The 23002-nt window shown below is 32.0% G+C and overlaps 1 protein-coding gene across 3 annotated transcripts; it reads right to left on the bottom strand.

The window, feature by feature from the left end:
- Nucleotides 1-9303: 9303 nt before the first annotated feature.
- On the bottom strand, nt 9304-17523 carry LOC129315326 (26S proteasome regulatory subunit RPN13). 3 transcript variants are annotated; one of them, XM_054958967.1, is made up of 15 exons: nt 17356-17523; nt 17160-17236; nt 16884-16976; nt 16681-16740; nt 15488-15526; nt 15321-15395; nt 15158-15224; nt 12505-12586; nt 11266-11381; nt 11152-11175; nt 10614-10708; nt 10456-10533; nt 10225-10279; nt 10028-10099; nt 9507-9648 (listed from the first exon to the last, which is right to left on the bottom strand). In XM_054958967.1, the coding sequence occupies exons 2-14, from the start codon at nt 17196-17198 to the stop codon at nt 10050-10052; spliced, it is 873 nt and encodes a 290-aa protein (XP_054814942.1). In that variant the 5' UTR covers nt 17199-17236; nt 17356-17523; the 3' UTR covers nt 9507-9648; nt 10028-10049. The 3 variants fall into 3 exon arrangements, with proteins under 3 accessions (XP_054814936.1, XP_054814926.1, XP_054814942.1); XM_054958961.1 differs by lacking the exon at nt 10028-10099 and having other exon boundaries at nt 9304-9648; nt 17160-17210; nt 17356-17520; XM_054958951.1 differs by lacking the exon at nt 10028-10099 and having other exon boundaries at nt 9304-9648; nt 17356-17519.
- Between the last annotated feature and the right edge of the window lie 5479 nt (nt 17524-23002).

Below are 23002 nucleotides of genomic sequence, written 5' to 3'. Positions count from 1 at the left end.
GACTGAGGCGGTGTCATACTGGTCTTCTGCCATGTTTCTCGATTGAGTTTCAGGAGTTTTTTCAAAATTAGGAGACTCAGTTTCTTCAAAGATTGTCAATCCTTCAAGTATCACTTCCAATCCTTCTGGGCCTATGACTTGCATATGTCAAATGGGTACCTGAAGAAGAAACAACCCAAGAAGTATCAAACTAAAACAAAAGCACTGAATAAAGACAAAATAAAAATCTAGAACTAATATCTACAAAGCTCAAGCGAAATCTAATATTACTAGTCTAAGGTTGATCAAAATATTTTCAAAAGCAAATCCCCGGCAACAGGGCCAAAAACTTGTTGCTCACCGCAAGTGTACGGATCGTAGCAAGTAATATAATGAAAGTAGAGTATCGTTCCCTCGAGGATTTGTTTAGAAAACTATAATCAAGCAAAAGACTAAGCAAATTTGATCAAGTTGAGCTACACATAGTTAAGTGAAATGGTTTTGTAAATGAAACTAACACGAGAAAATTAAGAAAGTGAGTGATTCACAAACTTCCAACACAAATTGAGACCTAGGATTAATTGTCCCCCTTGCATTTCATAATACCAAAATTACCTCCTCTCATAAGTGCTTTTAATGAAAATACGTGCTAACCTAGGGTTCTAAAAATACTTGGACAAGCTTTCTCAAGTCATGAACAAGTGTTTAGTTAAATTAATTGCCCAATCTCTTGTTACAATTAATAAAACTCAATTTTAAACACCAACCCTAATGTGGCTATGCAAGGCTAGCAAGTATATCTCTATCTTACTAGCAAAACCATCCATCCAACATGCAAATATCAAGTTCTTACACAATTTTACCTAAGTTCTACACTCAACCTTGACCTCTCAAGCATCAATTAAGTGAACCCAAGATCTAAATGGTGGCCAATCAAGTAGAAGCATTAAGGAAAGAGTAAAATAAACACATATATATCATTAATCACAAAAAGAGAGGAGAAATATAGTGTTAATCCATACAAGGGTTCCAAATAATCCTAGAACAAATGGTTTAGCTACTCATAATCATCCACAAGCTACAAATATACAAAATAAGTGGACCCATTTCAGATTAAAAGAGAGGAAAGGGAAGAGGAATAGAAAAACCAAAGAAAATGAGCTCCAAATGTCTTCAAAGCTTCAATCTCTTGATCCCAACTCTTCCAATGCCCAAACCCTAGCACAACCAAGCTCTAAAAGTGTCTAAAAGTTTGAAGAATACGTTCTGGGTCGAGCTCTCAGCTTATATGTATCCTAGCCAACTAATTTTTGATAAATGAAATGCAGCGTTTTTCTGATAGCGGTGAAAGTCACGAATGAAAGTCACGACTTTGGGACGACTTTAGCAGTTTTGCACTGTTTTTATAGCTAACGAAAATCATTCATTTTGCTCTTAATTTCTTCATCCAAAAGCCTTCCAAAGACATCCACAAAGCTCCAGAAATGCTTCTAATCAAAACTTCAATCAAAATAACATGAAATTAGGCTAAAAATATCAAATTAAAGCCAAGATCACAAGCCCAAAATAAAATGCACATTTTCCTAAATTGGGCAATAAAAACATATACAAATAAACCAAAATGGACTAGAATCTAAGGAAAATGTGATGAAATAACATGAACTTCTAAAGGTTAACACAAGTTTAAATTTTTTTATTTAAATATAGATAAAATTAAAAATTTGTTATATTTTCATTTTTTAAACAAAGGTAATAATATAACCACCTTTCCTTAATTTTAGCAAGACTGTTAAATGTATTTTATAAGAGGGAGAGAAAGGAATGTGAGTTTTGTAAAATTATGGGAAAACATAATCATCGACCCTTATAATTTTATCAAATTTTGTTTTTAATCCTTATATAGTTTTTCAGTATTTTTAGTCCCTATAATTTTAAAAAGATTGGATAATGTTTGTTTTTTAGAACCTTATAATTTTAATTTTTTTAATACTTTTAATATCTATAAAGACTAGAAATACTGAAAAAGACTACGAAGATTGAAAATAAAACCTCCCTCTATCATCTTCAGCATTACTTTGAGCAAATTTCAAAAACCCCTTAACCCCATTGCCATACTCTACGCTCGTTCGTTTGTCATCTATCCAACTATGATCCATGTTTACTTTGTCTTCCTAAAACACAACAAAGTTCATGGATTATTACTGAATCCATTATGATAGGGCCAGATGAAGAGTTATATATTAAAAAAAATTAAGAAAGAAGCATGCTAACACAATAATTTTCAATTTAATTTGAAAATTTTCAATCTTTTGAGAATATTTTTTAGAGTTGACTTCCCTCCTATCTAATAAGTAGGGACAATAAGAAGCCAACTTTATATTTGTGGCCCTTTCTATAAAGAAGGAGGGACAAAACAATAATTTTAAAAAAAATTTGGCAGAGTCTTCCCTAAAAGTTGGACTTTTCAATAAATTTACAATTAAAAATATAAGAAAAAAACAATATCATTTAAATAAAATAAAGTCACATGCAATGCCTAATGGCTTTAGGTCTCTATCAGCACTCTACCAGCGTACAGAAAATAAATTAGTAATGATGTCACCACAACAATTTAATTCACAGGAAATAAACTAGCCTAATAAAATTTATATACGCACAACACAATTCCTTTAAATTCAAAATCAAGTAAAAATACCTAGTTTAGTTCTAATGAAAATATAAAAATAGCAATTTGGCCAAGCCCCTAGATGATTGGAACAAATAATCAATACATTACCCCAAGTTACTTCTTAACTAATCATCTTGTATTTTAAATAGTTTTGTATTTCAAAAAAAAAATTCAAACACCTACTTGTCTGACATTATATTGCAATCTTATTTCTAGAGCAAATCATCCAAAATGGAATGAGGATCGTCATACAGAAAAAGAAAGCAGCAAGAATGAAAAACCATGCAAATAATAGGAATGGTACACTTTAAAACTTTGTTATTAAATTAATTAGCAGCATAATTTATCATTATACATGGATTAGCAGAGAAAAGAAGGGAAAAATTTCAAACACAATATGAGCAAGATTTTAGACATAATGCAAGCACCCAATAAATAATTAATCTCAATTCACAACAATAAAGAAAGGATCAAAGCTGCTGACCTTAGAACTACAACAACACGAAAAGGAGGGAGGATTTCACGATCAAGCCACGAATGGGGAAGGATGAAGCTTTATCCATGCACACCAAACCAATCACTAGCGGCGAAGGACGTCTCGACCCTAATGTTTCAACAGCAGAAGAATGAAAGCAAATCTCGAACAATTGCAAGAGATTTTAGCAGAGAAGGGAAAGGGGTTTTGAAGAATTTGGCATAGGGAACGATCTCCACCAATTGCAATCAACCCACAGCCACCGACAATGCAAAATGACAGCACAGGCTGAAGGAAGAAGAGCGAAGGAACAAAATAAGTGGGAGGAAGATCAGAGTAACAGAGATTTGGAAACAAAACCTGAACGAGAAGGGTTAGAAGACGATGAACTCTCTCGGCGCGAGTGACGAATATTTTGAAAAATGAAAGTTTTCAAATGAAAGTGATGTTCAAAAGAGGCGGAGAATGCAATATCTACACCAGTTAACAGGGCAACCCGGTGTAGATATGGGTTCAGAAATTTTTTTTTTAAAAAATAAAGACATTTACACCGGTTTCTAAAGTAACGGGTGTAGATAAGTTAATAAAAAAAGAAAAAAAATATGGTAAATAACTATTAAATATATCTACATCGGTTTAATAAGGAACCGGTGTAGATATTAATGTAACTACACTAGGTATAATTGGAACCAGTGTAGATGTGTGTATCTACACCGGTTTAGATGTATATCCAATGTAGATATTGGTGGAAAAAAATTTTATTTATGAAATTGCTATGGCCTCTGATTTCTACACTATAGGCGCAATAACCGGTGTAGATATGGGGGTATAAATTTTATATTTTGTACTAGTGATCGTTCAAAATGGCTTTTTCTCTATGATATATACATATATATAGTCATTGACTACATTTGTAATTAACTCGTTAAAAAATTAAATATTCCCTCCGTAAGAAGTTTTTTAAAACCCTTTTTTATTTTTAAATATAAAAATTTATTAGTATTTTTTTAATAAATAGACTATTATATCTTTATTACATTGGAAAGGGAAACAGATACTTCTCCTGTCTCTATATATAAAATATTTTTTAAAAAGTTATTTTTTTAAATATAAGGAGTGTCATGATATTTTTAAATGATTAGATAATTTTGTCCTTGTTTTGAAAAAAGAGAAGAGATATTAATTGTGTAATTTACCTACCACCACCGCCACCATGATATTAATTGACATTGTTAGGGGCAAAATTAAAAATTATTGTGATTTTAACTAAATAATAAACTTTTATTAATATATGAAATTGAATTAAAAACACCTTATATATAAAAAAGGAAATAACTACTCATAAATTTATTTTGAAAAAATAAATTTATTTTTATTTACAATAATAAAAGCAAGATTGGAATATTGTCGTGCTTTTAAATAGATAATTAAATTTTATTAATTTATATAATTTAATTAAAATTATCTTATATGTAAGGATGGGGTGAGTACTTGACAACACCAACTGCTTATCATCATTGGGGAGTTCAAAACAAAATAATAATAATAAATTGAAAAAGAAGCATATTTTCCTTACTAGCTTATCTAACATCTTCTTTGAAATGCCTTGATGCCAATTGTTTCCCTTTGCGGCTGTTGCATATCAATAAGCTTTAGCTCTAGAAACTTCAAGGATGAATGGATTATACTTTCAGTGAATTATGACCATTTTTCCTGGTAAAAATATTTTTTAATGTAAAAGAATTATAACTACTATTTTTGTTTATAAAATATATAATGTTATATTTCATCAATAGAAAAGGAAAAAATATTTTTTTTCTTTCATTATTTTGAGAAAATTAAAATTTTCTTAAGTAAAAATAGTAGCTGGAAACAATTTATATTAAGAATTGTATATCAAGATTAATCATTATTTGTTTTTATTAAGTATTTAATAATTTTATTTGTTTCTTCGTCTCATAAATTAATACGTATAGTATTTTTATTTACTATTTTCTTTGTTTATAATTATAATAAAAATTATATAAATTTCAAATGCTACAGGATTTCTAATTATATAAATTATATATTCTGTTTTATGGATATGACGGGTGACAAGAGAACTTTGCCTGAAAATTGTAATACTTGTACATTTCATTCTATTGTGAAAGTGGGAGGGACTAGCAATATGGATTGAATATAAAGAAGATGGTAGTCCGTTACAATATAAAAACTAAGATTCAAGTTTTTATTAAAAAAAAAACTCACATTTAATGCTTACTTATATTTTGAAAAGAATTACCTCCAATTATACGAAGGTTTCATAGAAAGTTTTTAATTTTCAAAAATTCTTATGAAATGTAAAATAACTTTGAAGTTGCTTAAGCTTTAATTATAATTAAGTTTTGGTATATATTTACCAAATTGTTCTTATTTTTTTAAAAAATCTCTCCACATTGTTGTCGATGTTGGAGCCACTGTTGATTGCTGAAGCATCGATGCCAAAACCATCGACCACCGGCCATCCCAACAAATTATTGGTGAGAAGAGCTATGCACAAATTTAAACACTCAATTTCACGGATATCAAAATGTCATATGATCGCTAGACTACTAAACCAATTTAATTAATATATACAAATTTATATATATATATATATATATATGAAGATCTTTTGATTTTTATTTTATTTTTTTACACCAACGGAGAAAGATGAATATCTTAAAGACAGAGAGGTTAAACAAGATAGTTAGTAAACAACGCAATAAAGAAACAAAAGACAAGATGAAGCCATGAGCCCAAGTGGCAAAGGCCCGAATAATACAAGAAACAAAAGCCACAAACATTAGCCAATCCCTTCCTTGTCTGTTCGTCATAGGCTGCAGGAAGTCACTTTGCTCTATAATTATATCAGGTGACAGTATGTCAAGAAGAAGGCATGGAGGTTGAAGAATCCAACCTTTTAGAGTTAGCTGCTATCCAGCCAGCTGCAGTGTTTCCCTCCCTCTTGGTGAAGGAAAAGGAGAGTGGGTCTTTCAATCTAATATTATCCAGAAAATCAGTCAGCAACCCATGACAATTCGAGTGGCAATGAAACGTGCCTTTGGTGATGATAGCTGAGAACAGCTCCATACTTCAGCTCTACTAACAACTTTGATACATGTCTTGATTTCAGCCATAAAGCTAGAGTCAGCCGCAACAAATTCAGCCCACCCCTTCAAAAATTCACTATCGTGGTTTCTACACGAAACTCCAATATTTGCCTGGTCAGATGAGGGGAAGAAAGCCCCATCACAATTAATTTTTATCACGTCTCTATTAGGAGGCTTCCACCTAACCTGTAACATAGTAGTTGGTGGAAATGAATTTTGTTCCCTAGCGTTTACACTCAAAAACTCAGAAACAGCTACATCAGTACAGTGAATGACATGAAAGGGGTTCAGTTCAGCTGCTTGAAATATAGAAGCAGATTTTGTCTTCCAAATATTCCAGCAAAGGCAAGCCACATAAGCCTTGCCATAATCATCAAGGGGGCTGTAGGGCATTAAAAAGCGTGAGCACTAGAATTCAAAGGAAGAAATTTGAAACTGATCAAACACCAAAGTAAGTGGGTAGTCGAACCAAACTTTCCTAGTCCATTCACAAAGAAAAAGAACGTGTTCAATGGTCTCGGGGCGTTGCTTTGCAGATAGGACACAAAGGATTTGAAGAATATTTTCTTGAGAAGAGGGCATCCTTGGTAGCCAAAGAGTAAGGGCTCTCCAAAGAAAGTGAAGGACTTAGGATGAATTTTAATCTTCCAAATATCTTTCCAAAATGAAGGTAGAAGGGCTAGGGACAAGCTAGGCCTATCAATATTTGAGGGGTGTGCTCTGGCATAGTTTATTCTACAGCCCAGTTTAGAAGTGTAGAAACTATTATTAGAACCAACCCAAGCCATAGAGTCTTCTCTATTGTGCCAGGGGATGTGATTTTTTATTTTTTTAATTTTCTCCAAAGAGTTAGCGGAGATAATCTGAGAAACTGGTTGTTAATTGCTTATTGCTTATTGATAGTTGCTCCTTCACTCTGCTCAGCTAGAAATTTAGGCACGCCTGGTGCACGGGTCCTTCCATTCGTTAATACATACACCATTGCCCACTTTCCAACATGAATCTTTTTTCAACAAGTCATGTCCAGTGAGAACGCTACTCCATGCCCAAGAAGCAGTGAGAACTTTTTTTGCATGAAAAAAAATCCTGCTAGGGAAGTAAACAGACTTTAGCACTTCGGCCCATATATGATCAGGGTTATTAAACAAACGCCAAGCAGTGTTAGCTAATAAGGTATCATTAAAATAGTTCTAAATCCCTGAACAACTAATTTAATTCATATATACAAAATAATATATATATATATATATATATATATATAGAACTTAGTGTTGTCAATTGCAAAATATTAGTTCATTTAGTTGTCAATTTCTTATACAAAAATTATTTATCCCTTATACTGAAGTTATTAATTCTAAATGTCAGTTGGCAATGAAAGATTAACAACTCTAATATAAGAAATTAATAACTTTTTTTTTGGTGAATTAAGAAACTAATAACTTTAATATAACAACTAATGCGGGGAAACTTACAACTTTAGTAGATTTAATAGGATTTTTTGTCAAATTTCAATACTAAAATTGTCAATTTCAATAAGATAGCTGTCAAAGAAAGATTAATGACTTTAGCATAGAAATTAATAACATTGTATAGAAAAAAGACAAATAAGAATTTACTACTAATTTTATTAAATTTACTACTAATATTATTCAATTTTATTAAATAAGAATTTACTAATTTTGTAATGGACAACATTTCTTTACACACACACACATATACATACGTACATACGTATGTACGTATGTACATATATATATATATAATATAAATATTCAATTGGTTCAGTGGTTCGTATGTACGTATGTATATATATATATATAATATAAATATTCAATTGGTTCAGTGGTCTGGCAGTCACTTACATTTTTATATAATTCAATTCCGATTGGGCCAAACAAAATTAGATTTGACAATTTTATATTATTTTAACTTTATTTTATTAATAATAAAAAATCAGGTACTAAGGCTAAGTCCACTCACGTTTAATTTTTGCCCGAGTGTTTTTGGAATGCCAGCTGCTTACTGATGATGCTCCAGCAACCAACAACTATGGGGAGATATTTTTTTTTTTCAAAGAAAATATATTTACGTATTCTAGCAAATATAGACCAAAACTTATTTACGAGACACTTCAAATTCAATTTGAGATTTTTTGGTAATTACAACAGAGAATGCCATTAAAAACCCAAACCAATCAATTTATAACATTAAGTCCTTGACAACATTTTTTAAATAGCAGTTATAAATAATGATTTAAATAATCAAAAATTCAAAAATTCTAACTAAAAATAAGACATTCAAATTTTAAATATAATTTAGTTTGTAGTTGATATTCTTGTTCACAACTATTTAAATTAATAATTACAACTTATCTTTAAAATATTTTATCAATCCTAAATTTCAGATTTTGAGACTTTATTGTCGTTCTACTTAATTAGAATCCTTCCATGGGCCATGGCATCAGGGAAGGCATCACTTGTGCAAATTTCATTGCGAAAAGTGCTCATTCGAGCACTGCTCATATTTCTTATTTTGAACAGATCATTCCTGAATGTACAAATGTATTTGTAAATGAAAAGAAGTTTAATCTCCTTGCACTGTTAAAAAACTTGTATTCAAGCTCTGGTTGCCTTAATTAATTAAACAAAAAAAAATGATCCTATGAGACCTCAATGTGATTTTTCCAATTGAAATAGCTATGAAAGCAACTGTTATAATGCAGAACCTGCTACACTTGACTAGAGCTGGGAATTCGGGCGGGCCGGACTTATTCGGACTTGGCCCGAATTACCGGCTCTGCACTTGACCCACAAGAACATTGCTTCCCAGCATCTTGCACTCCGTTGGCTTGGCTCAGCCAAAATCCAGCCCCTAAAACCATGAGAATTTGGGGACTACCATTTCAAAAGCTCCAGGCAATCCAAATATGAAGAAAATTCATTTTCTTCACTCCTTCCACAACACACATCAATACTCAATCTGTAAATCTTACCTCCGAGCTTTTAAAAAATCATATATTTGAAGGGAATCGTCATTGCACAAGCTATAGATTATGAAAACTATGAACGAAGAAAGAAACAACTTGGAATTTATTGTTCTCTACAACCAGAAAAAATCCAAATTAAATTACATCAATCTCTCATTCTTCTCTTTTCCTTCTCTTGTAAGCAGAAATATGTCCATCAGTAATACAAAGTATCTATCTGTGGTTAAAAAAAAAAAAAGGAAAAACAAGATGCTTAAAGAACCTCACTCCTAAGATTCATCCATAGGGTCATTACGATTGCACGATTGAGATCTGGAATTTAGATCATCTGACCTTGCCTCCTCGGGGCCTAATGTCCTAGAAACAGAATCCTCAAGAGCCTCCAGGAAAGATAAAACTGTAAACTTGTCTGCCATGATAGAAAAAGTCAACAACATTAATAACCAGATAATATTGTTTTCGGATATCATTTTATTCCTCACACAAAAACACATTATATGCTGACTATAAAAGATAGTCATGTGCCATACGTCAGAATCACTGAGCAATGCTCACAAACAACACTGCGAGAAGATAAAAGGGTCTTACTCAATACCGATTTCATTATTTCATTATTTCATTTCTATTTGACACTCCATCAAGCATTAACAGTGTCCAGAATCAGCAAAGGCTAGAGAAAGATTTTTAAAACTTAACGTGCTCTTAAGAGACACCGGCCAGGAAGCCAGGCTAATTATTGGTTGGAATTGGTCTGTTAATCTGAGGTTTAGATGTAGAGACTATGTTACCAGGGCTGACTGTCTTGCTAAGTTAACCCAATCTATGACGGGCATGAATTGCTTCTTTAGTCTTGCTCCACCCTGGCTTTCAGAGGAGGAGGTAAGAGAAAGAAGTCATCATTAAACTATGAACAATATGTAATCGTTATGATTTTATGTCCACATTTATATTTTAAAAAAAAAAAATTAACGCGCTCATCACTTACATTTACTTGGATCAATTCCAAACTGAGACAAATCAATCTGACCTGTCCGAAGTACCTATAGAAAAAGAAAAATGCATGATAACACTTGAGAAATAAAGTGTACAACAAAAAAGATATTAAACATATTATAAGGCTTCTTGTTGTATAAAACAAGATCGCCAAGAATAACATAGTAGAAAACAAAAAAAAATTAAAAAAAATAAAACCCCCCAAAAAAAAAACCATGCTCACATAAGTAAATGAATCTACTTGCTGACGAAAAGGTGGGCTCTGCAACAACTCCAATATATCTTCCGGAGACCACTGACCCTAAATTAAAAGTGACATAAATATATTATTAACTAAATGAAGAACTAGAAAACATCAGCCAAAAGTAGATATATTCATACCTCTGGCAAGTAAGGTGCTAAGCACTGCTCAATCGGTAGTGTCTCAATTAATGGCATTACTAACTCAGGCTTCAATATATCCTCAAGCCCCAAGCCTAAAAGAATGCAAGAAAGTAATTGATATAGCTATATAATATGAAACACAGGATTTGAGAAAAACCATCATGACTTGACATAAAAAATTTCTGACTTTCTAATCTCATTATATATTACAGTTTTCAAGAAGTTTTCTTGACCACTTGAACTTGCAAAGAAGACAATTAAGTTCTGAATCAAAATGAATGATAGCAGCAATATTTCTCAAGACGAGGCTTTGAATAAGGATGCAGATGCATAAAGAAAATGGCCTTCTTTGTGCCACCCCTTTGGTGATTCAACATCTCAAAAATGAGCACATCAAAATTCTGTATTTAATTTTTATGCATAATTTTGACCGGAGGTCTTCTACTTCGTAATAGCATCCAACATTTTATATTGACTGAATGTTTATAGTCTAACAGATAACATGGGCCATATGAAATAGCAAATCAAAAAATACCTCCATCTGGATCGCCAATACTGTCTGCAAAATATATAACCAAAAAACAAAAAGGGTCAGGTTCCAGAGAAATTGATTGCCATTAGTATGTAAACACTTGACAATATATATTACCTGCAGGTCCAATGTTATTCAATATCCTCCGAAGATCTTCCAATTTTACTGGACCAGAAGATGTCAAATTGCTAGTTGCTTCAGTGCCGGAATTCAAGCCAACCACAGTTCCAGCTCTTTTATACAAGAATGAAGATCCATTGAATCAGTGTATGACAATAAGAAGGCTGGAAATCCACTTGAGAATAGTAACAAAAAATCAAACCCCTTAAATTCATCATTGCAATACAGCAGACTGTACTGCTGCTACATTTTTCTATACCAAAGGTCAAAAGAAGAACAGATAAGAACAAGTTAAAAACTTAATAACTTGGCACAAGTAAATAGTGTGGTCATGCCCATGTAGTTTGGTAGTCAGCAGTCTAGAAGATGACATTCAGATTCTTATCCTCCTGTCTCTTCCTTTGCAATAAATGATTAAGACAAAAGGGGCATGTGTTTTATCCAGAATTTCATGTTAGATCTGTGCATGATTTTAGGCTCTAATCTTCAATTGACACGACAGATTTAGCCCCGAAAAAGGAAAACTTCTGTCCTAATGATACTGTCCGGAATCAACCAATCCAGCCAAAAGTAAACCAAACCCAGAGGAGCCGGATATCAATTGACATCTTTTGCAGCCCAATTGGAAACATCATCCAAGTGGAGTGTGGAAAAGAGCCAACTAACAAAATGGAGATATCTACTAGATAAGCAAGGATAACATAACCAGTAAAAGGTGAGGCAACCTGAAGTGAACAAGATATATAAGACCAATAGAAGAAAAAGTGAGGGTGAGGGAGACATGAGGAAAAAGAAAGAAGCCCACAGATGGATGGAAAAGAAAAACTACTGATATTTTATTCCAGTACTGAGCCGAATGAAAAGCCTCCAACCAAGGATTTACAAAGGAAGCTATTACTAAATGCTTAAAATAATATAAGAAATAATAATGGCATTTCAAAATTCATGATTTAAGCCTTGAGTGTAACCCATCTCATTGATCGTATAAGCTCATTCTTTTCCCATTCTTCATCAGAATGGTAATGAGTGTAATATTCCCCTCCCTTAGTATTGTAAAAGAATTTCAGCTTGTATGATGCACTGTAAGCATTAAATGCAATGTAATTTCATGTAAAAACAAGGGAAAAAGAAAAGAGGCAAGGATCAAGTTCATTATACAAAACTAACAGCATATAAGCATGGGATCAATCTTTTATAATCAATTGGAATTTGAATTCCCAGTACACATCGCAATACCTGGATGAGAGGCCATCATCAGCCATATCTTCAAAACTTTGAAGAGGAACAGATGCATCAGGCTCTTCTTCACCAAGGAACTCTGCAAATCAGCAAGAAAATTACACAATATGGAAGAGACATTTCACAATGCACATGTAGCAATAGAACGTAATTGGTTTCACCTAGTTGGAAGTTCATAAAAATTGAGACCCATACATACATGAGAACACAAGAAAAATGGACACCATTGCATCAAGTAATAAACTACTACATAGACAAAATCATGATGGATAATGAATAGAAGCGACCAGGATAGTAATAGGAATTGTAAGAAACTAAAGTGGTGGACAATTAAAGCATGTCTACAAATAATTTCAAAATAAATTGAACGGTAGTAAGTTGTATGCAATATCAACATAACTCCAAGCATCCAGAAATCATATGAACCAAAATACCAATAAGTTCAGACAATCAAAGAATGGATGATACAGTCCACTTGTAGAATGTGGCCTAAAGAGGAACAATGTCATAATTATTAAAAATTGAAAGCCACATGATATCAGTTGGTTGTAATAGCTTGCAAAGGCATGGCTTCAAGAAAGTGTTGTGAATCATTATGCACAATGACAAATAAACAATTTCTTGGAAACTAGGGATTTTCATTTCCTTTCCTTTCACCACTCATTGAACTAGAAGTGGAAAGGAAAGTGGAAGCTGGTATTTTGCTCATTTGGTGTACCTAAAGTCAATTTCTCCTTGGAGATCATTTCAATCAGAAACACTAGAAGAGAGTTCCATCCCTCACACAATAGAAATCCTCAAACTTCCAAGAAAGTCTCATGTTTGGGCCACTTCGCCCTTGGATTGTCAACCTCTCCATTGTCCGTCTCGCCACCATCTCCTCCTCTTTCTCCCTTTCACCCTCTTGCCTACCTCTCACTGACCGTCTACCGCCATCTCAATAAAAGCCTCTCTAGTTGAAGCCACACCATCGTCTACATCTTTTGAACTCCATGATAGATCAGTGATGGAGATGATGAGCTACAACCACAACAGAGCAGCAACATCTCCTTCATGCAACTGCGACATTTCCTCTTTTATGCCATTGCCAATTGCTCTTTGACATATCAGGTTTCTATATTTGCCAAAATTATATCATGGGTTTCTTTTATATTTGTGCAATTGCTGTGCTGGATTGTTGTTTTCACACCCCACCTAATGGGATAAGACTGTTATTATTGTGCTAGATTGTTGTCATGGATTGGATTCCCTTTTGATTTCTTGATTAGTAAATTTGGATTGTTGGTTTGATGGCGCTGCTTTGTTCTTTTAATGGTGGTTTCTGGTCTTCAATTTGCTCGATGCTTGTTGGTGGTTTAGGTTAAGTGTGGTTTATGGTCTTCATCAGTGGATTTTGCTCTCCAACAGTGGTTCTTTTAGAAGCAGTGCTCGAATGAGAAGACTGGCTATGGTGGTTCATAAGTAGTTCTTCAAGCCATGCTTCATGGTTCTGGCTTACTTAAGCCCTGTTTGGTTCGCTAGAAATCAGCCTAAGTAAAGGAAACAGAAAAGGAATCAATAAATTCCTTTGATTGGTTGGTATGACATTTGATGCGTGAGGAAGTCAAATTTAGAGAAGCAGGTCGAAATTTGGTTCCCACCTCAAACCCATGGAAAATCATATTTTCCAATGAAATTAATTTTGCTGACCAAATGTCCTCTGATTTTCAAAATTCCAGGACCACACATCACTAGCAACATTCTCTGTTTGTACATCACATAAGGTCCTGGTTAAAGGTTCGAACATGTAGATTGATTTGGATCATCCAATTTCTAAAAATCACTTTTTGACACCTTTCTGAAAATCTCATCACAATCTCAATCGCTTTCATCAATGTCTCCTTCGCATCTTCGATATCGTCTCCTTCATGTCCCCCTCTGCAAATCACTTCAAGCTTCATCTTTAGGTGACAAGGTTCGAGCTTCAATTTCTTCCTCTTCTCTAGCAAAGCTTGAACGTGTTATCAATGATGAGGCTTCAAAGCTCCAAATCAATCTTGGCCATGATTCACTATTTCGTTGTAACGGATCTAAGGATGGAGATGAAGTCTGAGGATGAAGCTGAAGAAGATAAGGGCAGTGTTGTTTTTTCTTTTTTTCTTTTTTCTTTCTTCTTTTTTTTGTTTTTTTGTTTTTTTTTTTTGGTTTTGTTTCCTTTCCATACCTAATTCATCTCTATCAAACAAAAATCATACTACGATTTCATTCAAATTCAGTCATAACAAATGTGCTTTTAAAGCAATTTCTAGTTCCCTTTCCCTCATAATGCTTCCAATGAACCAAACGTGGCCCTAATTGTTTTCTAATTTCATGGATATTTTGGTCTTTTCAAAATATAAATAGATAAGTAAAATGTGTAACACACTTCCACCTAGATACCCAATGTACTTAAAGATCCCACTTCGATTCCTTTTCCACTTCCACTTCTATCTCCATTTACTTTTCAACTTCTATCACACTTCCATTCTATGATTTCATAAATTGTTACACCAAGATGCAAATTTCACTATCATATCAGAATCCCAAGAACGTCTTATAAGTGGTGATGTACGGTAATTAGAAGGAAGCTCAACATTTTCTAATTGAAAGTAGAAACAAAAAAGTTACTCACCTAACGGCCTGTTTAAGTGATCATTCACTGAGTTACACAGCTGTGAGTCACTGTCAGCATTTGGCTCCTAGAAACAATGAAGTAATAAATAAGAATTAAAAAATCAAGTCACGGCCATAGCACATAAAAAAATAGAGGAAGGTGAACTTGCAGTATGATAAACCTGCATCCAGAAGAAAAACTTCCTGTCATCGCTATTGAACTTCAATATGTAAACCCTTCCAGGTGCTTGATTAACCTAAGAAACCAAGAAAAAGAATAGACAGAATCATCATGAAGAAAGCTAAGGAATAATAAATATTCAACTAATTGACAACAAACAAGTGATACCTTCTCAAATACAGCCTCATTGGGGAAAATTATTTGATCCTACGACAGCTTTGGTCAAGAAAATTTCAAGACACACTCAGCAGAAAGCAACCAAAAAATATTCATTGCTAGGGTGGTCTCGCACAAAAACTTATTATCAACAGACAAATGGATGTAATCCAGGGAAAATAAAAACTCCAAAAGCATCCAAATGAGCATGAATGGTCAAAACGTACTACAACAATGAAAAAGCAAAAACAATATTAGCCTTAACTATCATTTTAGTCCCTTGACTAATTTATTTGTTTCAATCTGATCCCTTAATTTTTTTCAGATTAATTTTATCCCTAAACTTACAATTTGTGACTTTTGTCCTTCCCCATTATGTCAATCAAGGACCATTTTGGAGCTAAAAAGAAAGTTCAGGACCCATTTTGGAACACCAACAAAGAATATTAAATAACTAATCTGAAACAGTAAATAAAGGGGTGACTATGGTAAAAATTGGAAGTTGAATGACCAATTTCAATAAATCCAGCTATGACCAAAGCAATAATTAAGCCAGAATATAATGAAACATTCATTCAATACATTTCTACATCTTGGTTCATAGAAACTTCAGGTTATCACATTGCAAATTTACAAAGTGAAAGACTAATAAAAGTGGAAATCTCATTCTGAAATGTACACTCAACCACTGCTTCTACATTTGGTTGAAAATCTCACAAACTACAATTTTAGAGGGACAATCAACAAGAACAGACAAAGGGGATATCCCTGATGGATTCACAAAGGGATTGGAAAGTTCTTTTGGGCTAGTATTTTTCCTCCTATGGCATGCCTATATTTTCATTCACACTTCAAACTGAAAGTGTCTCATGTGAAAGTACGAGTTAGAGATTTAATAAAACAATCCTTATATCTTTTTTTAACGGCATAAACATTTGGCATGAAATCATCCTCGACATGCTATAGGAGAACTCTTTCCTCAGCGCACTACTTTTCTTTCGGTAAATAAGTTATATTTCCACAACAAAAAATAAAAATAATTCCATTTTGAGTATGACAAATAAACCACAGTTCTCGCAAGAAAATTAAAAACAATCACTGAGAGAGGGAATTAAAGAAAGAGACTGAAATTGTTAGCACTACAAACAAGAAGCAACATTATGGAGCACTTAAATGCTGCCCAAGCACACAAAAAGATAGGATACATCTTCAACAACATTTTGAATCCGATCAAGCCACTGAAAGTGGACTAATCCCTCCTCACCCTGAAACAAACAAAAGTTAACTTCACTGAAAATCTCAAAGCAGTGGACTTCATGATTTGAAACATGAGCAGATAATTAAAACAAATGTTCAAAAGCAACACACTTGAAGGGAGGACATTATCTCAAAGAAAATCACATCACACCTTAACAATGCGAATAAGCCCTTTACGTGTGTCTGGGCAAACCTTTCTCCCCTCGAGAAACATTTTACCGGCACGGAACTCCATCATTATTTCCTGCCAATGTGAGGGGGGAAAGCGATAGTATCATGGAATTCTTAAAAATAATGTTAATCTTCACGCAAACTAAAAAAACAAACAAACAAACAACAGTCTGATTAAGTTACTGATGTTCTAGCATTCGTAGCATCTAATTACTTAGATGTTAACGAAAAGGATCGAAAGACTCAGAAGCAGCACCTGCGAATCTTGGAAAGCATCAGGTAAAGACGAACTCATGGGTACAGCGCCCTATTCCACAAAGCAATAGGCAAAAGCTATAAAAAGCAATTACAAAAAAAGATTCAGCAAGGAATCAAATATATTTCATGCACTAAGGGGAAAAACCCTAGATAGATAGCAAAGACAAAATGCAACCCATATTACGTTTTACAACCTAATAAATAAAATGGATAACCGGCCTTGGCCCTTGAGCAAGAAATGTATCTAGAAGCGACCAAGAAAAATACTGCAACGGAGCGAACCAGTGATGTAACGAAAACTTCATTCGGTATCTTTCGCCCCGGGAGAGTTGGTTTTTCATCAAAAGCATATTCTCTACGGTCGCCTGAGAACCGAAGTCCAGGCAGTCAAATGACATCCCACCGTCCAATTAATTAAACGGCCCACAAAAGGCCACGCTGCTGCCCTCTTTCTTCGGTGATCCGCTGCTTTGAAAAAAATCAAAAGAAATTACACTCTCCACTAATACGAAAAATTACTTTTTACATGGACCTATTTACATGTGTTACAAAAAAAAAAACTATATATTACTTCCTTTTATTTAAAAATATAAGATATTTTTAATCGAGTCTCACATTTCAATAAAGTGATAATTTATTTTTAAATTAATTATATCTTTTTATATTTATTCCTATAAAATCACTATCAATAAAAATACTTTTTTAAAAAAGACAATAATTACATCTCAAAAAATTAAAAATATCTTACATTTTTTAACATATAACTCTTTAACAAATGCCTTACATTTTTAAATGGAAGAAATAAATTTTATCTAACATTTTGTTCAAATACGAGACAAAGACCAAAAAAAGTAAGAAAAAGATTTTAATGATATTAAAAAATAAAAATAAATAACAAAATATTGTAATTTTTGAAATCTTTTTTTGATTAAATAATAATTAAAGTTAATTTTTGTTAATAATAAAAATTAGATTATACTGTTTTTAAAAGTTAAAAGGAAATATTATATAAAAGATGGGTTTACCTAAAAAAAAAAATTCTTATACTTTTTTTCTTTTTTTTTTTTCCCCTTCTACTTATGTTTGTTATGTTGGCTTTAGATTGTTTTTGGTTTTTTTTTTTCGGTGTCTTGGGGCCTTTGGTATTTCCTATTATGTTCTTGTTTTTCTAGTGTGCCTGTTCTTGAGCCCGAGGAATTCGCACCATGATTTCTTGGGCTTTTTTTCTTTTTAATTTTCTTTTTCGTTTAAATAGTTTATTTGTTTTGTAATAAATAGGCTTCAATTAAACAAAAGGTTGCGGTTTTTTCTCTTTAGATTTTTCTGTTGAGGGTTTGTTTATACCAAGGATAAGGCATCAATCAATTTCAAGTATATCCATCCATTATCGAAAGGCAAGTAGTTTATATTTTTGTGTGTGTTTGTATTTAGTTTGCTAAGATTTGTCATATTATCTAACACTGATTAAAATTCTTATATATTATGGTTTCCAATTGTCATTTTGTATAACTTGCCCTTGATAAACAAGGTTGTCTATTGGTTTTGCTCTTTGGCAGGACACCCCAAGAGGAGATGAAAGGTGTGTTCAACATGTGAGTTTACTTTATGTGAAACTATAGTTTTCGAGACAATTAAAATGATTTAATATTTCATTTCTTATTTGTACTTGATAATAGAACGCTAAAGACATATTATATAATGGGTGGGAAGCATAAGGGTAAAAGTGGATTTGATTACTGGTGGATTTTATTATACTCGTGGATTTAATTTTTTAGATTTTTGATAATGAGAACCCCAACACTGTCAAAGAAATTGATTACATTCGAGATATGCTTTGGCGCAACTCGTCGAGGAGTTATGATCCCATTCTAAACACGTGGTGCAACGCTTTCCTTAATTAATCCAAACACTTACACCTTATCATGGCAATGAAAGTTTGGCTAAAATGCACATAACCCCCTCAATTTAGTCAAATTGTATTTAACCTTTCTCATATTTTAAAATTTAAATCACATACTCTCATTTTATAGATTTTGACCATGAACCCCTTACCATTAAAATGACAGTTAAATTTAATGGAATTCATGTCACATTAGCCAAATCAAGTGCATATGATAAATGAGATAGAATTTTGGGATTTCATTTATAAAAATATAATAATTACTTAACTAAATTTGGTTGGTATGTTATACTTTTATAATAATATTTAATAATATTTTAATTGAAATATTGTGGTTATTTTCATTTCAAAAATTAATTTTTCATTCATTCTCTCTTCCAAAATATTCAATTTTGTGTTTTATTGACAAGAGAAATAAATTAATTATGGGTTAATATGCAATTTGAATCCTGAACTATAAATTCAGGGGCAATTTGAACCTTAAACTTTTAAAAGATACATTCTAAATTCTAAACAATTAAAGTTGGAACAATGTTACTTTATCGTTAAATGTGAATAAACATTTGTCAAATTAGGGTCTAATATATAATTTTCACCAAATTCTATTGTCCCCCTCTCTCTTATCTTCACTTGAGGAAAAATCACACATTAGACTCTAATTTAATGGACGTTTGTTCAAATTTAATGGTAGGGGTAAAATTATCTCTATTTTAATTGTTTAAGATTTAGAATGTACCTATTAAAAGTTTAGAATTCAAATCACTCTAGACTTAGAATTCAAATCACTCTAGACTTAGAATTCAAATCACTCTAGACTTATAATTTATTGTTTAAATTGCCTATTAACCCATTAATTATCTACATAGGCATATTAAGCTGAAAAAGAAAAATACACCTAAAGGCTCAAATTTACATTTTGAAATATTTAATTTAATTTTCATAAAAATGTTATTATCTATGATGACTAAAATTATTATTATCATTATTTATGAAATCCCAAAATTCCATCTCATTTACCAACTGCTCTTGATTAGACTCATGTAGCATAAATTCCATTAAATTTAACCATTATTTTAATAGTAGATGGTTCATGGTTAAAATCTATAAGATAAGAGAGTGAGATTTAAACTTTCAAAAATAAGAGAGATTGTATGCAATTGATCTTAAGTTGAGGGAGTTATATGTATTTTATCTTAGAAATTTTAAACATAAATTTAAGAGATTACCACAATAAAAGAATTAAACTCATTTATAAAAACATTAATCATAGTAGAAAAGGAACAAATTAATCAATAAAAAACCTATTATAGTTAAAAGAGTTAATGAGCAAATAAGATCTTAAACTCTTATTCAAAAATCAACCTGAACTTTTAAAATATATAAAATAAACCCTAAAATTTTAAATTTATAGCAAAATAAACTCAAACCGTTAACTTTTTAATATCGTTACTATCCATACAGGTATTGTTCAGGGTTTATTTTCTTACAAATTTAACCTTGACTATTATTGCACTTGTGTGGATAGTAACAGTATTAAAAAGTTAACGGTCAAGGTTTATTTTACTATGAATTTAAAAGTTTATGATTTATTTTGCATATTTTAAGAGTTCAGGATCTAGAGTGATTTTTGAGTAAGAGTTTAGGATCTTATTTACTCATTAACTATAGTTAAAAAGAGTCAACTTCTCTATTTCAAATTCCAAAATGAATCCTACCATGGTAAAAAAATATTTTCCATGATAAATAGAGCCAAACTTCCCTGAAATAATTTTAGAGATAATAAAAACCTTTATTTTGATAGAAGAAAAATAAAATTAGTTGATAGTGCTACCATATACAACTTTAACTAATAATAATAAACACCATATAAACTTTGATTAAAAAAAACACTAAATTAATTTGTTCTATCATAAGGACCAAAAGGAGTATTTTAGCATCATAATCTATAATGATAAATCATGCAATCCCACTTACATATATTTTTCTAAAACAATATATAAGTTTATAATTTTATAATTATACAAAATCACATTAATCATGCTCACAAATTAATCTAAATCAATCTAACATATAATAGTATAAGTTAAAGATCCTCTGATTGCCTCAAACCTTTGAGGAATCAAATGTTAACCCAATATAACTCTCTTCCTAAGCTAAAATCAAGCTCAAACAACACATCACAAGATTAATCTACAATCCATAACAACAAGTGTCACTAAATAACTAACAAACATAACATTTCCAACTCCTAATTATCCACTTAAAACACCAATAATTTCAACCACAAGTGTAACTTCAATTCCAATAAGTTTATTAGATCCCATTAGCTTCATTTAGCTCCTAACAATTTAAATAACATCAATTACAACAACCTATACCTCAAATTCTTCCTCAAAGAGCTTGGGATTTGCCAAAAATCAAGAAATTGGGACATAATAGCTCAACCCATCTAAAATCAATGTTCTAGGACATAAACTAACATCCAACAATCTCTTCTAGCTCTAATATTGAGCAAACCATGACCCAAAGGTTAGAAATCATCAAAGGGGTTTGGATTTGAGGGTGAATAGAGAAACCCTAACTTGAAAATTAGCCTAAATGGAAGAGGAATAATGTGAAAACTTACTTTGCGTGATTGCTAGCTTGTAAATGTCCTACATTTGTTGCAAAACCTTTCCCTAACAGAGCCTTTGGTGACTTCTCCAACTCTCTCTCTCTTCTTCTTTGTTTTCTGCAAGTTTCAGGACTTCTAATGTGTTTCTAGAGCTTTGTCCGTGTGTAATTCTAAGCTTCATAATTCCATCCGTATGCCTACAGAGTTAAAAATGAAACTCCTCATTTTGATGTTCATATGTGTGTGGATGAACCTTAAGCAGTTTCATTCGTAGGCAAATGAAGCTCCTTCCTCCCAATTCTTCGCATTTTGGGCCCTCGTGGCCCAATAAGCTTTTGAGTCGATCCCAAGACTACAACTAATAATAATTAGGTCCAATAGTCCATTCTAACTACCCCCAAACTAATAAACTCCAATCTTAATCTTAAGTTCCTATGAATAATTTCTTAAGTTTGAAAATTAAAATTCATGATATTACAAGTATTCTATGAGGAACACCTAACATCTTAAACTATTGGTTGAAGCAATTTTACTCTTAAAATGATTAATATGGAGCATTTTTGCCCTTTTCATTAAATTCTCTAATGTTTAACGTTGGAGTCCTAGTTAATATTTCTAATGGTCAATATTGAAAATTTGATGGCAAAGGCAAAAATGCTCCATCTTAATTACTTTAAGGGCAAAATTTCTCCAACCAATAGTTATGGGTGTTGGGTACTTTTTAGAAAATATTCTAGGGACAAAAATTCACCATTACCCTTAATAAATCTAATTAAATGGAATTTTACAACATGAAGTCCTTAATTTTCAACTAAATTCTAAAACTCTAACTCAATTCCCAATTTCACATTCTAACCTTAATTCCAACATTCCTCAATCCAAAGAACTTAATTAAATTGCTAATTATAAATCTTAACCTCAAATAATATAAAATTCCCAATTTCTACCAAAGGTTCTTCTAAAATTCGTAAACTCTAATTCAAGTCCAAATAATAAAATTCTAAACTAGTTAAATCTCAATCTCAACTTATATAAACATAACTCAAGCATTAAATTCAAATTTAGATATTTAAAATGTCATTAGAAACCCTCTACTTTATTACAAACCCTAATTTTATTAACATATTTAAACTCAAATTAATCAGTTAGAAGTAGCCCAAATTTGAAATTATGAAACATTGATTTTTCATTGTGAAGAATTCCAAAAACAAAGGTGGAAAATATAATTAATCAAGCCCTTATAGTTTTTTTTTAATAGGAATCAAGCCCTTATAGTTTGATGATATATTAAATTTGTTAATCCTTAACGGTTAAAATCCTTGAATTT

This window comes from Prosopis cineraria, unplaced genomic scaffold, assembly GCF_029017545.1.
Source record: "Prosopis cineraria cultivar Desert tree isolate PC_DT_omini unplaced genomic scaffold, ASM2901754v1 PC1, whole genome shotgun sequence".
NCBI classification, from domain to species: Eukaryota; Viridiplantae; Streptophyta; class Magnoliopsida; order Fabales; family Fabaceae; genus Prosopis; species Prosopis cineraria.
This window is presented reverse-complemented; position numbering and strand designations above follow the sequence as displayed.